General features: G+C 52.2%; 1 protein-coding gene across 2 annotated transcripts in view; it reads left to right on the top strand.

Annotated features, from left to right (window-relative positions):
* The window catches only part of NOD2 (nucleotide binding oligomerization domain containing 2), a 40,199-nt gene that overhangs the window by 11,244 nt on the left and 14,931 nt on the right, over positions 1-14,024 (top strand). For both annotated transcript variants that reach the window (XM_047791819.1, XM_047791818.1), the window contains exons 4-6: positions 2,654-4,469; positions 10,544-10,627; positions 10,854-10,937. In XM_047791819.1, the coding sequence (XP_047647775.1) occupies positions 2,654-4,469; positions 10,544-10,627; positions 10,854-10,937 (1,984 nt within the window). The remainder of the gene's footprint in view (positions 1-2,653; positions 4,470-10,543; positions 10,628-10,853; positions 10,938-14,024) is intronic.

The raw sequence follows: 14,024 nt of genomic DNA, 5'->3' as shown, positions 1-14,024 counted from the left end.
CCACAGCTCGTGACAATGCCAGATCCTTAACCCACTGAGCAAGGCCAGGGATCGAACTTGCAATCTCATGGTTCCTAGTTGGATTTGTTTCTGCTGCACCACGATGGGGACCCTGACGTGTTTGTTTTTGAAATTAGAGATTTTTTTTTTCCTGGAGAATTTTGATATGTCAGTGGCAGCCTGAACAACTGCATGGGTATGAGGATAATGGATATTTTATGATCTCCATTCAGTGCACCTTGTTTATCCAGATGCCATTAAGAGCAATGATAATCATCAGCTTTGGGAACAGAAGAAGAAACGCAATCACAGGGCATGTCCTTCGGACGACCATAAATACAGCTCCAGTGTGCTAGGAGTGCCCTGTGAGTGTTATGTTTTAGGGAGTTCCTGTTGTGGCTCAGCGGGATAACAACCCAACATAGTCTCCATGAGGATGCAGGTTCGATCCCTGGCCTTGCTCAGTGGGTTAAGGATCTGGCGTTGCCGCAAGTGGCGGCAAAGCTCGCAGATTCAGCTCAGATCCGGTGTTGCTGTGGCTGTGGCTGTGGCGTGGCTGGCAGCTGCAGCTCCCATATGACCCCAAGCCTGGGATATTCCGTAAGCTGCAGCCCTCAAAAAAAAAAAAAAAAAAAAAAGTTACCTGTTAGTCTTTGAGTTGAGAGCAAAAGGGTGGTTACCTGGCTGGAGGCAATGAGGCTGTGATGCTCTGAGGTCCCGCTGCCCCGTGACTCTGGACCATCCCTTCTCCATTTCCTCTAAAGAGACTACGCCCTGACACAGGGAGTGGTTTGCTCCTGTTGGTTTTCAGGTGACAAAGGAAAAACAGCAGCCTTGCGGACACATCCTATACAAGAGAACTTCTATTGTCAAGGATTGTGGAAGTGGATCTTGAGCAGGGCGTCTAATCCAAGTGCTTGATCCAGGCGCCCCAGTGACCCTGAGACCACCCGCTACTGGATCCGCCCGCAGGATCTGGGATAATCTTCCCATGTCATAGTCTTTAGTTTAATCATATCTGTCCAGTCCCCTTTGCAAGTAAGTTAAGCTATTCCCAGATCCTGAAAATCAGGCTATAGACATCTTGGAGGGGGTACTGTTATGCCTCCCACAGCCAATAATAAAATGAGATAAACACCATTTTGTGAGGGTTACCTAGATGTCATCATTCTCCTAAACTCTATTTTATCTAATTTCTTCCTAAAACAATCCTTCAAGGTATGAATTGTCTCCAATTTTTTTTTTTTCTATTTTTGGGCCACTCCCATGGCATATGGAAGTTCCTAGGCTAAGGGTTGAATCAGAGCTGCAGCTGCTGGCCTGTGCCACAGCCTCAGCAATGTGGGATCCAAGCTGCATCTGCAACCTATACCGCAGCTCACAGCAACACCGGATTCTTAACCCACTGAGGGAGGCCAGGGATTGAACCTGCATCCTCATGGATACTAGCTGGGTTCCTTTTTTTTTTTGCTTTTTAGGGCCACACTTGCAGCAGGTTGAGGTTCCCAGGTTAGGGGTTCAATCAGAGCTATAGCTGCCAGCCTACGCCACAGCCACAGCAGCATAGGATCCGAGCCATGTCTGCAACCTATACCACAGCTCACAGCAACACCGGATCCTCAACCCACTGAGCAAGGCCAGGGATCTGACCTGCATCCTCATGGGTGCTAGTCAGATTTGTTAACCACTGAGCTGCAGCGGGAACTCCACTAGTTGGGTTCTTAACCCTCTGAGCCACAATGGGAACTCCGATTGTCTCCAGTTTTAGAGATAAGAATACTGTGGTCAGAAAGGCTGAGTGACTTGCCCAAATTGATGGTGGACCCAGATTTCAAACTCAGGTGTATCTGGATTCAGAAACTGGACTCTTAAGCCCTTAAACTTTCTATTTCCCTCTAGAAAGAACAACCAAGGCTGAGGAGTCAAGGGATTTGTCTAAGGCTACCAAACCAATATGGTGGGTCAGGCATCAGAATGTGGGGCTCTGGACCCCCGCCCGTTGCTCCTTCCCATTTTCCTCAGCTCTTTCCAGTGTCAGTAAATAATAAATGTGCTAGGTAATACTTTTTGAGCACTTTGTGTTAGACACCCAACAAAGCACTAGACAGGCATTATCTTCATTGATTCATGTTTTTGTTTTTGTTTTTGTTTTCCCTTTTCTAGGGCCACCCCCACAACATATGGAGGTTCCCAGTCTAGGGGTCGAATCGGAGCTGCAGCCGCCAGCCTACACCACAGCCACAGCAACTTGGGATCTGAGCCTCGCCTGCGACCTAAACCACAGCTCACGGCAAGGCTGGATCCTTAACCCACTGAGCAAGGCCAGGGATTGAACCTGCCACCTCATGGTTCCCAGTCGGATTCGTTAGCCACTGAGCCAGGACGGGAACTCCTCGTGTATTTTTTTTACATGGGTCCCTACCTGTGTAAGGTAGGGACCACTGCCTCTCCCATTTCACAGGGGAGAAAACTGAGTCCTAGAAAGGTTTTCCTGACCAATCTCAAAGTCCAGAGCTTGTGAGTGGAGAGCCAGGACGGGAGCCACTGGCCATTCTCGCCCGGTGCAACATCCCATACCACTGGGCAACCCACCCTCTGGTTGGGTCCCATCTTCCTTGTTCCAACCTTATTTGTTTCTTCTTCTGTCTTCCAGATGCTGCCTGTAAGAAGTACATGTCCAAGCTGAGGACCACAGTTTCAGCTCAGTCTCGTTTCCTGAGCACCTACGATGGGGCAGAGAATCTTTGCCTAGAAGAAATATATACAGAGAATGTTCTGGAGGTCCGGACAGAGGGGGGCACGGCTGGACCTCCGCAGCAGAGCCCCACCACCCTGAGCCTAGGGGAGCTCTTCAGCCCTCAAGGCCACCTCAACAAGGATGCGGACACCGTGCTGGTGGTGGGCGAGGCAGGCAGTGGCAAGAGCACCCTCCTGCAGCAGGTGCATCTGCTGTGGGCTTCAGGGCAGGCCTTCCAGGAATTTCTCTTCGTCTTCCCATTCAGCTGCCGGCAGCTGCAGTGCCTGGCAAAATCTCTGTCCCTGCAGACGCTGCTCTTTGAACACTGTTGTTGGCCTGATCGTGGCCAGCAGGACGTCTTTCAGGTCCTCCTTGACCACCCCGAGCGCATCCTCTTAACTTTCGATGGTTTTGACGAGTTCAGGTTCAGGTTCACGGATCACGAGCGTCACTGCTGTCCCACGGCCCCCACATCTGTCCAGAGTCTCCTCTTCAACCTCCTGCAGGGCAACCTGCTCAAGAATGCCCGCAAGGTGCTGACCAGCCGACCGGACGCAGTGTCCGCGAGCCTCCGGAAGCACGTGCGCTCAGAACTCAGCCTCAAGGGTTTCTCAGAAGAGGGCATTGAACTGTACCTGCGGAAGTGCCATCGCGAGCCTGGCGTGGCCGACCGCCTCATCTGCCTGCTCAGAGCCACCTCGGCCCTGCACGGTCTGTGCCACCTGCCTGTCTTCTCGTGGATGGTGTCCAAATGCCACCAGGAACTGTTGCTGCAGGGCAGGGGGTCCCCGAAGACCACCACGGACATGTACCTGCTGATCCTGCAGCATTTTCTGCTGCGTGCCTCCCTGCTAGACTCAGCCGCCCAGCATCTGGGACCTGGCCTGCTTCGGGGGAGCCTCCCCACCCTGCTGCATCTCGGTCGCCTGGCTCTCTGGGGCCTGGGCACGTGCTGCTACGTGTTCTCAGCCGAGCAGCTGCAGGCAGCACACGTCGACAGTGAGGCTGTTTCTCTTGGCTTCCTGGTTCGTGCCAAGAGCGTCGTGCCCGGAGGTACCCCCCCACTGGAATTCCTGCACGTCACGTTCCAGTGCTTTTTTGCCGCATTCTACCTCGCCCTCAGTGCTGACGTGCCACCGTCATCCCTCAGATACCTCTTCCACGGTCACCGACCCAGCAGCTCTCCACTAGCCAAGGTGCTGCCCAAACTGTGTGTGCGGGGCTCAGGCTGCAAGAAAGGCAGCGTGGCCCATTTGCTACAGGAGGCCGAGCCGCACAACCTCCAGATCACGGCGGCCTTCCTGGCAGGGCTGTTGTCCCAGGAGCACCGGGGTCTGCTAGCCGAGTGCCAGGTGTCTGAGAAGGCTCTACTCCAGCGCCAGGCCTGTGCCCAGTGGTGTCTGGCCCGCAGCCTCCATAAGCACTTCCGCTCCATCCCACCAGCCGTCCCAGGTGAGGTCAAGAGCATGCATGCCATGCCTGGCTTCATCTGGCTCATCCGCAGCCTGTACGAGATGCAGGAGGAGCGGTTGGCCCGGGACGCCGTGCATAGGCTGAACGTCGGGCACCTCAAGCTGACTTTCTGCAGCGTGGGCCCTGCTGAGTGTGCTGCCCTGGCCTTCGTGCTGCAGCACCTCCGGTGGCCCGTGGCCCTGCAGCTGGACCACAACTCTGTGGGCGACATTGGCGTGGAGCAGCTGCTGCCTTGTCTCAACGTCTGCAAGGCTCTTTAGTGAGTGTTGCTGGGCGAGGCTGGTTGGGCATGGTGGGAATGGCACCAGCGGGGTACAGGCACAGGTGCCCCCTGCTAGCCAGGGTCCAGGCCCAGCCCCAGCCCTGCCGCCCTTTCTGTGCAACCCCAGCCAGGTCCCTTCCCCAGGATGGGCCTTAATTTCAACATACGCTCACGATAGCTGTAATTCATTGACTGGCCCGTGTGCCAGGCACTGCGTTACCCACTTCCCAGAATTACCTCCTTTCATTCCCATGACCACCCGGGATGTAGGCAAGGATGTTATTATCCCCATTGTCTCCAATGTGAGGCTCAGAGAAGCGAGGTAACATCTCCAGGGTCACACAGGACATGGCAGAGCTGGGATTCACAAATCCCATCTTTCTGGCGTCAAGTCTCAGAAAGACGAGAACAGTCTGCTCTTGGTGCTCAGACCCCAACAAGCAACCTGTGTCTGGATGGGCACCATGGCTACCTGGAAGTCACAGGCAATGTTTTGTGTAATATGTGTTTGTATGAGGAACTACCCCCAAGTCAGAGGTGACTTGTGCCCCATGAGAGACTTTGTTTATGTATTTATTTTTGGCTGCACCTGTTGCATGGTGGACGTTCCCAGGCCAGGGATCCAACCTGTGCCACAGCAGTGACCCAACCTGCTGCAGTGACAAGCTGGAGTCTTAACCCGCTGTGCCACAAGAGAACTCCTACTTTATGTCTTTAAATTAATTCATTGATTTTAAATTAAAGTACAGTTTATTTACAATATCGTATTAGTTTCAGGTGTATGGCAATGTGATTGGGTTTTACATATAGGATACATATATATGTATGTGTATATCTGTATCTTTTTATTCCTTTCCATTATAGTTTGTTACAAGATACTGAATGTAGTTCCTTGCGGTATACAGTAAACCCTTATTGTTTGTTTATTTTATATATGGCAGCGAATACCTGTTCATCCCATACTCCCATGAGAGACTTTAAAATCCCAATGAGGGAGTTCCTGTTGTGGCTCATGGGTAACGAATCCGACTAGTATCCACAAGGATGTGGGTTCGATCCCTGGCCCTGCCCAGTGGGTTAAGGATCTGTCGTTGTTGTGAGCTGTGGTGTAGGTCGCAGACGTGGCTTGGATCTGGTGTTTCTGTGGCTGTGGCATAGGCTGGCAGCTGCAGCTCCAATTTGATTTGACCCCTAGCCTGGGAACTTCCATATGCCATGGGTATGGCCCTAAAAAGACCAAAAAAAGAAAATCCCAATGAGATGGAAATTTTGAGCCCCAAGAGATAGAAAGTGGCTGCTGAGATTCGCCTGCATTTTTTATTCCTTGTGTAGGGCAGAGATTTTGGCCCAGCCCTCACTGCTTTCAGGCCCTGTCTGAAGGTATAAGCTTTCTGGCTTAGGAACGTCTGTGCCCTGGCACTCGTGAGCCTCTCCACTTCTTGGGCCACAGGAAGGCAGAGGACGTGCCCAAGTCTGGAGGCTGGGATGCTGCAGGCTCCCCATCTTCCCATCTGGCCTTGGAAAGGGGATGTCCTGCTCCCTGTTTTAAACTTCTGAGAAAGCAGAAGTCAAAGCTTAAAGTTGAGGTCTATTTACTGCCTCCCCAGGGCTTTTGATCTACCCCAGGTGACCTTATTTGACCCTGAGCAAGGGACACATCTCTCCTTGACTGTATTAGGGTGACATACTTTCTCTGGGCCACAGCAGCCTTTGTTATCCCTTACATAGGAACCGTGGTCATCAGTTTATAAATACAACAATGTAAAATACAACATACCAGAGAGGGTTACATCTCTGTATATGATGTATAGTTAACATAGGTGATAAACATGAATATATAGGAAGGAAGCTGAAGAAGCACTTAAATTGGGTGATTTGAGGAAAGTTTAATAAAGAGACTGTTTAGGGAGTTCCCATTGTGGCTCAGTGGTAACTTAGCTGACTAGTATCCATGATGACACGGGTTCGATCCCTGGCCTTGCTCTGTGGGTTAAGGATCTAGCATTGCCATGAGCTGTGGTGTATGTCGAGATGCGGATCTGGTGTTCCTCTGGCTATGGTGTAGGCTGGCAGCTGCAGCTTCGATTCGACCCCTAGCCTGGGAACTTCCTTATGCCAGAGGTGCGGCCCTAAATAGCAAAAAATAAAATAAAATAAAATAAAAACAAAGAAACTTTTTAAAAAAGCTTGGGCAGGTAGTTGCCATTGTGGCTCAGCAATAATGAATTGGACTAGTATCCATGACAACGCGGGTTTGATCCCTGGCCTTGCTCAGCGGGTTAAGGATCTGGCTTTGCCATGAGCTGCAGTGTAGGTCACAGAGGTGGCTCGGATCCCTCATTGCTGTGGCTGTGGTGTAGGCCGGCTGCTGTAGCTCCGACGTGCCCCCTAGCCTGCGAACTTCCATGTGCTGCAGGTGCTGCCCTAAAAAAAGAAAAAGAGAAAAAAAAAAGAAAAGCTTAGGCGGGGGTTAGGAAGAGCAGAAAGGGGTGGTGCAGGGTCCTTGGCTAGTGACCATGGGGATGGGGGAGGGACACGGCTGTCGGCCCCTTAGGTCCGACGGGGCGGGGGGTGGGCAAGTGGCTACTGGCTGAGAGGAGGGTGTGGAGCGCGCTGTGGAAAAGGACTGAGGCCACAGCAGCCGAGAAGGGCGAGGTCTGGGGGGTAAGCCTGGCCCTTCCTCTCCTCCCCGCTCTGGCCTTAACCCACAGGGAGCCAGAGCAGGGTGTTTCTGCAGGTACCTTCCCGGGAGTCCGCCCCCAGGACTGAAAGCCAGATGGAGAGGTGGGAGGGTGAGTCTGACCTGGTAGAGGAAGATGGCAGCACAGAACTCCAGTTCCCTAGGAAGGAGGATTCAGGATCTTTTCTTTCCTTTGTTAAATCAAATTTATTTTTTATTAGGGTATAGTTGATTTACAGGGTTGGGTCAATTTCTGCTGTACAGCATAGTGACCCAGTCTCACACACACACACACACACACACACACACATTCTCTTTGTCATATTATCTTCCATCATGGTCTGTCTCAAGCAACTGGATGTAGTTCCCTGGGCTGTGCAGTAGGACCTCATTGCTTCTCCATACTAAATGTAAGTTTGTGAGAATCATGATATTTTCAGGCGGGAATTCCAAGACCTGTCTGTAGGAGCTCTTTTCCTGACAGATATATGCATGTGCATTTTTCTGGACAATGGACCTGTAGTTCTCAAAGGGTCCTTGAACCCCAAGAGGTCAGGATCCACTGGCCTGGGTGATCCTCATAGGTAGATCCCTGGACTGAATGGATCCCTTCTTCCAGGCTGGGAAGGCCCATGCGACCCCCTCAGTCTGTGGAAGGAGGCTGTGTTTTCTGTTTTATGGGGTTTTTTGGGCCACATCCCAGGTGTGCAGAAGTCCCTGGGTCAGGGATTGAACCTGTACCAGGGCAGTGACCGGAGCCACAGCAGTGACAATGCCAGATCTTTGATCACTAGCTACCGAGACACTCCCAGGAATCTGTGTTTTTAACCTAGCGATTCTGATAACAAGCGGTTAGAGGCCACACCATGAAGTCTGCTGTTCTGTGGGAACCAGCTTGATTTTCCATCAGCAGTGAAAGTCCCTATGTTGCTCTGCATGGTTCTCTGCACACACTTAGTGCTGAAACCACCATCGCCACGGGGGAGGGGCACATACCGTGAGGTTGCTGCGTGGGCATTTCCTGTGTGAGAGAGACAGAGACAGACCGAGAGAAAGAGACAGAGACAGGGAGGGGGCGAAGAGAGAGAAAGAACTAGGAAGAGAAAGAGAGCGGGGTTTCTCTCCCACGGCGCCAGGCTGCATTTCTCCCACTTGAAATGTTTCCATGCCAACAGAAGCCCTCGGGCTCCAAGAAGCCCCGTACACAGAGCGCCCAGATGCATGTCAGTTTCTTCAGACCCTGGTTCTGGCTCTAGGGCGATGGCTTTCAAAGTCTTTGGACTGTTACCCACCAGGAGAGAGGGTGCGAACAGACATGCAGGCGTGTCAACCTGAAATTTCACGAAATGACTTTCTCTCCTTAACTCCGATACACGCTGCTCTCTTTTTCCTTCCTGTTCTTTTTGCCAATTTAAAAATACTGCTCCAGGAGTTCCCATCATGGCTCAGTGGTTAACGAATCCAACTAGGAACCATGAGGTTGCGGGTTTGATCCCTGGCCTCGATCAGTGGGTCAAGGATCTGGCGTTGCCGTGAACTGTGGTGTAGGTCGCAGATACGGCTCAGATCCCGCATTGCTGTGGCTCTGGTGTAGGCCGGTGGCTACAGCTCCGATTGGACCCCTAGCCTGGGAATCTCCATGTGCTATGGGAGGGGCCCTGGATATAGCAAAAAGACAAAATAAATAAATAAATAAATAATAATAAAAATGAAAATACTGCTCCAAACCTTCAAAAGTGACATCACGACCCACCAGTGCATGAAATCTGACCTTGAACCCAGAGCAGGAGAGAAGGGAGAGGCCCTACGATGTTGTGGTTAAGAGTGGGCACTGGAGCCAGAACACCAGACCCTGATCCTTGAGGTGCTGTGCAACCTTGGTGAAGTCACTTCCTTGCTGGGTCTCGGTTTCATTCTCTCTGATGGACCTCATCGTAGTACCTACTGCATGGGCTGTGAAGATTAAATGTCCTTATTCCTGGGAAGTGCTTAGGATAGCACTGGTATGCCAGATGCTCCTTACGAGCAGTGAGCAATCAGATTACAGGTAGCTTTTCCTATGTGCCAGGTGCTCACAGGCCTTTTTGTGCCCTGTCTCTTTAAATCCTCACTACAGCCCAATGAGGTCAGTCGTACTAGAGGGACCAGCAAATGGTGATGGCTGACCCGGATCAGGACTTCCTTTGAGGGCCTCCAGAGAGCCTCAAGTATTAACCTTTAAGTCAGGGCCTTCCAAGTTTGCCTGGAGATGCAGAATCATGGGCACAGTTATTAAAATACCCAGATCCCTGACCACTACCCCACACATGGGGATGCACCAGCTCCAGGGGAGGGGCCTGAGAGTCTTTCAGGGACACTTTCAGATGATCCTGTGATCGGGCGAATTTGGGGAATGCTGCCCCCAGAGGACTGTCAAAAGGGACCTGTCAGAGGCTGGCCTGCAGGAGTGTTGACACTGGGCACATGCTGGTTTTCCAACGTTTTGTCTGCTCTTGTCTTTTTTTTCTTTTTTTAAGGGCTGCAGCTGCGGCATATGGAGGTTCCCAGGCTAAGGGTCAAATCAGAGCTGTCGCTCAGCAATGCTAGATCAAAGCTACCTCTGCGACCTCCACTGCAGCTCATAGCAATGCCAGATCCTTAACCCATTGATCGAGGCCAGGGATCGAACCCACACCCTCACGGATGCTAGTTGGGTTGGTTACTGCTGAGCCATGATGGGAACCCTTGGCCGCTCCTGTCTACCTCATTTTCCATCTGCTCACCCAGCCAGTGGTAACTACCCTGCCCGTTGGGGGTGGCCTGTCTAGCTCTCGCTGCTCCCTTGCCATGCAACTACTCCTTCTCGAGGCTCATTCCCTTTGACAGAGCTGAAAAGAGTGCCTCGGATTAGGTAGTGCTCAGAGTTCCCATCCTGGCACGGTGGAAATGAATCTAACTAATATCCATGAGGATGCAGGTTTGATCCCTGGCTTTGCTCAGTGGGTTAAGGATTCGGCATTACCATGAGCTGTAGTGTAGGTCACAGGTGCTTCTCGAATCCAGTGTTGCTGTGGCTATGGTGTAGGAATTTCTGTATGTCGCAGGTACAGCCCTAAAAAGCAAAAAAAAAAAAAAAAAAGGATTAGGTAGTACCTTCCTGAAGATTCCTGTGTTCTTTAGTGGGGGCTCTGGTCCCCACTTCCGGAATCCCCTGCAAAGCACATGATGTCAGCATCCTGGCCAGGCATAGGGGAGTCTCCACTTTTCTGAGGTGCTCTGTCCTTGCTGCATTTCCAGAAGCACAGAGGCTGGCACTTCTTGAGGTGGAGCAAAGTCTCTTTGGGGGTTTGTTGATTCTTTTCCCCTCCCTCATTGGCTCTGTCTTCAAATCTATTTGTTTTTTCTTTTATAGCTTGAGAGATAACAATATCTCAGACCGAGGCTTATGCAAGCTCGTGGAACATGCTCTTTGCTGTGAGCAGCTGCAGAAGTTAGCGTAAGTCCAGCTGGACCGCAGAGGCGGGCCCCATGTCCCCAGCTCACTCCAGGCCATGGCTTCTGGGCAGCCGCTGTGAGCAGGTGACAGGCTGGGGCAGGGGTGTTTGCACAGCTGGAGGGTGCAGGGGACTCCTGTCCTGAGGGGACAGGCCCCTCGGGGTTTGGGGGGGGTCACTGGCCACTGTGCCTGGTCTCCATGTCTCCTCTCTCTTGGAACTTTCCAGTCTTTTCAACAACAAATTGACCGATGGCTGTGCTCACTCCATGGCCAGGCTCCTTGCATGCAAGAGGAACTTCTTGGCATTGAGGTGAGCCTGGGGCTTCCCTAGAGCTGAGTCAGTTTGGTCTGGTCTTGGCCCCACATGGACGCGTGATCTTCTGGCTGAACCCATGGGCAGCATCTCATTTTGAGCAGGGTGTCAGTAAAGTGACCCCCTCCCCCAGCCAACTCTGGACTCCACGCTGCTGAGGCTTCTTGCCTTTTGACCTTTAGCCTCCAGGGTTGCAAAGGGTTTGCAGGACCTTTTCCCTCCCTGCGTCTAAGAATGTCACCAGCTCTCTGGGGAAACTGAGTCCCTTGATGTGCATTGGGCACATGCTGGGAGGCGGGGAGGAATGCAGGGGTCACTTGCCACTGCAGTGTGACAGCCAGTTGCCAAAAAGCTCCCAGAAGGTCCTCTAACTGGTCGGCAGGTCCAGTCTGGGAAGTCTGCGCTTTTGCCGTTCCTCGCCCTCTCAGTCCCAACTGGAGTCTTTCTCCCATCTGACACCATCACGTCGCCCCTCCACCGGGTCCCTGGGTTGGCGCGGCTTCTCTTTCTCTCTAGGGTATTCTTGCCTTCTGGATTTATGAGGCAGTAAAAGAAGACTAAGTGAGGCATTGACTCTGTCTGTTTTTCTACTGGCTGGGTTTGGGCAGAGGAGCTGCTATTTTTATTTATTTTTGTATATTTATTATTATTATTATTTTCTCTTTTTTAAGGCCGCCCCTGCTGCATATGGAAGTTCCCGGGGTAGGGGTCGAACTGGAGCTGCATCTGCCGGCCTATACCACAGCCACAGCAACGCCAGATCCCAGCAACATTTGTGACCTATGCCATAGCTTGTGGCAATGCTGGATCCTTAACTCACTGAGCAAGGCCAGGGATCTAACCCACATCCTCAGGGACACGATATCAGGTTCTTAACCCACTGAGCCACAGTGGGAACTCCATATTATTATTATTTTTTTTAATGGCTGCACTTGCAGCATATGGAAGTTCCTAGGCCAGCGATTGTATCAGACCCATATTTGCGACCTACAGCACAGGATCCTTTAGCCCACAGTTGGGGGCTGGGGATCAAAGCCACACCTCCACAGCGACAAGAGCCACTGCAGATTCTTAACCCACTGCACCCCAATGAGAACTCCGGCTGCCATTCCCTTTATTTATGTATTTTCCTATTTATCTATTTATTTTGGCTGCCCTGTAGCATATGCAGTTCCCAGGCCAGGGATCCGATCCAAGCCACAGTCGTGACTTAAGTCACAAGCTTTGGTAACACTGGATCCTTAACCCCATGTGCTGGGGATCGAACCTGCGTCCCAGTGTTCCAGAGACAGGATCAATCCCATTGTGCTATAGCAGAAACTCCCCTGCTGCCCTTTTTAGGTTGTTGAGCATGTAGTTCAGTCTCAGGGCTGCTGAGGCCAACACCAGAGGTGTCGCTCTGTACCAAGGACTTTCTGCTGCCATCACCGCCTTCTCCCCCAGACTCAGAAACCTGAGAGCATCAGTGGCCAGAACTGGGCTAGCCCAACCTCCAGGAAGGGCTGGAGGGCAGCAGAAAGGTGCTGCACCCAGCGCTCGAGGCCTGGGGTTTTGGTTAATAGAGCATCATAGCGGCGAGCACAGGCCTCTGGAGCCAGACCCACCAAGCTTTGGATCCAGCGTCCCTGAGACTTGAACCCTCATTAGCTGTGTGACCTTGGGTCAGCCCGATAGCTCTGTGCCTCTGTTTTCCCTTCTATAAAATGGGGATAATAATTACAGGTACCTGCTAGGTTGTGGTGATGATTAAGCGCGTTAATATACATAAAAAGCTGGCACCCTATAGGGAGTGCTTTATACAGTAAGCCCAGTGCCTGAAAGATGGTGGGAAGTTACCTAATTCTCAGCGTGTTTATCCTGTTGGTCCAGGCCTCCACACAAGGATTAGACGTGCAGCATCCTTGCTGGGAAACATGCCTGGGACTGGAAACTGGGGCAGGGAGCTGGGGAAGGCTAGAGAGCTGGCCGACAGCAATGCAGGTCTGACCCCAGGGAGCAAGAGAGGGAGGGAAGGAGGGCTGGGAAGAAGATCCTAGACCCCAGTCCAGTTCGGAGAGAGGACAGTCCAGTTGGCGAGCCCCAGTCCAGTTGGCGAGCCCTCCAGCCAGCGAGCCCAGCCGAGGAGTCTCCTGTCTCCCAGTCCTGGGCTGGGAGCAGCCTGTGGGAAGTGGGGCCCTGGCACAGAGGGGACCTTGACCTTCCAGGCACAGCAGCTGGACCCTTAGTTACACAGGAAGGTGAGAGGTCTAGAAGGCCTCCCCACCCCTTCTGGAAGGGAACACAAATCCTTGCCCTATGGGATCATTGTCAGCCAGAGGGGCTTAAAGTGTATGAAAATTCTTTAAAAGGTCAAACCGGGAGTTCCCATCATGGCTCAGGGGAAATGAACCTGACTGGCATCCATGAGGATGCAGGTTCTAACCCTGGCCTTGCTCAGTGGGTTAAGGATCGGGCGTTGCCGTGAGCTGTGGTGTGGGTCGCAGATCTGGCTCGGATCTGGCATTGCTGTGGTTGTGGCATAGGCCAGCGGCTACAGTTCCAATTTGACCCCTAGGCTGGGAACCTCCATATGCTGCAGGTGCGGCCCTAAAAAGATAGGGAAAAAAAAAAGATAAAACTGTATTATTATGCCAGGAGGCCTGGGGCTGGGGGTGAGAATTATGCGGACCTCCCTGAAACCCTCTGGAGTATCTGGGTTTTGCTGAAATCCCCTCCTTGACCCGTGCCCAAAGGCTTAGCAGGATCCCTTCCTGTCTCCCAGCCCCCAGGCCCTTTGGGAACAGGTAAATAGGTAAACGCAGCCTGCAGGGGGCTGAGAAGGGAGCAGAAGGTGTATCAGGGACACACTCGCTCCCCTGGGGAATCCCACTTCTCTGGACGGGTTGCCTGTCATGGCTCCTGCCGGTACCTGCCACACTGCTTTGCAAAACAGGCCCTTCCGCTCTCCTCTCTTTTTGCTGGTGGAAAATAAAGGAGCATCGAGTGAGCTCCCTAAGCGCAAACAGCACACACTGCATCTGCGAGTGGGAGCTGGAGGGCAGGTTCCTGTGTCCTGCAGAGAGGTCCTCAGAGCTTTCTGTCTAG

This window comes from Phacochoerus africanus, chromosome 8, assembly GCF_016906955.1.
Source record: "Phacochoerus africanus isolate WHEZ1 chromosome 8, ROS_Pafr_v1, whole genome shotgun sequence".
Lineage (NCBI taxonomy): Eukaryota > Metazoa > Chordata > Mammalia > Artiodactyla > Suidae > Phacochoerus > Phacochoerus africanus.
This window is presented reverse-complemented; position numbering and strand designations above follow the sequence as displayed.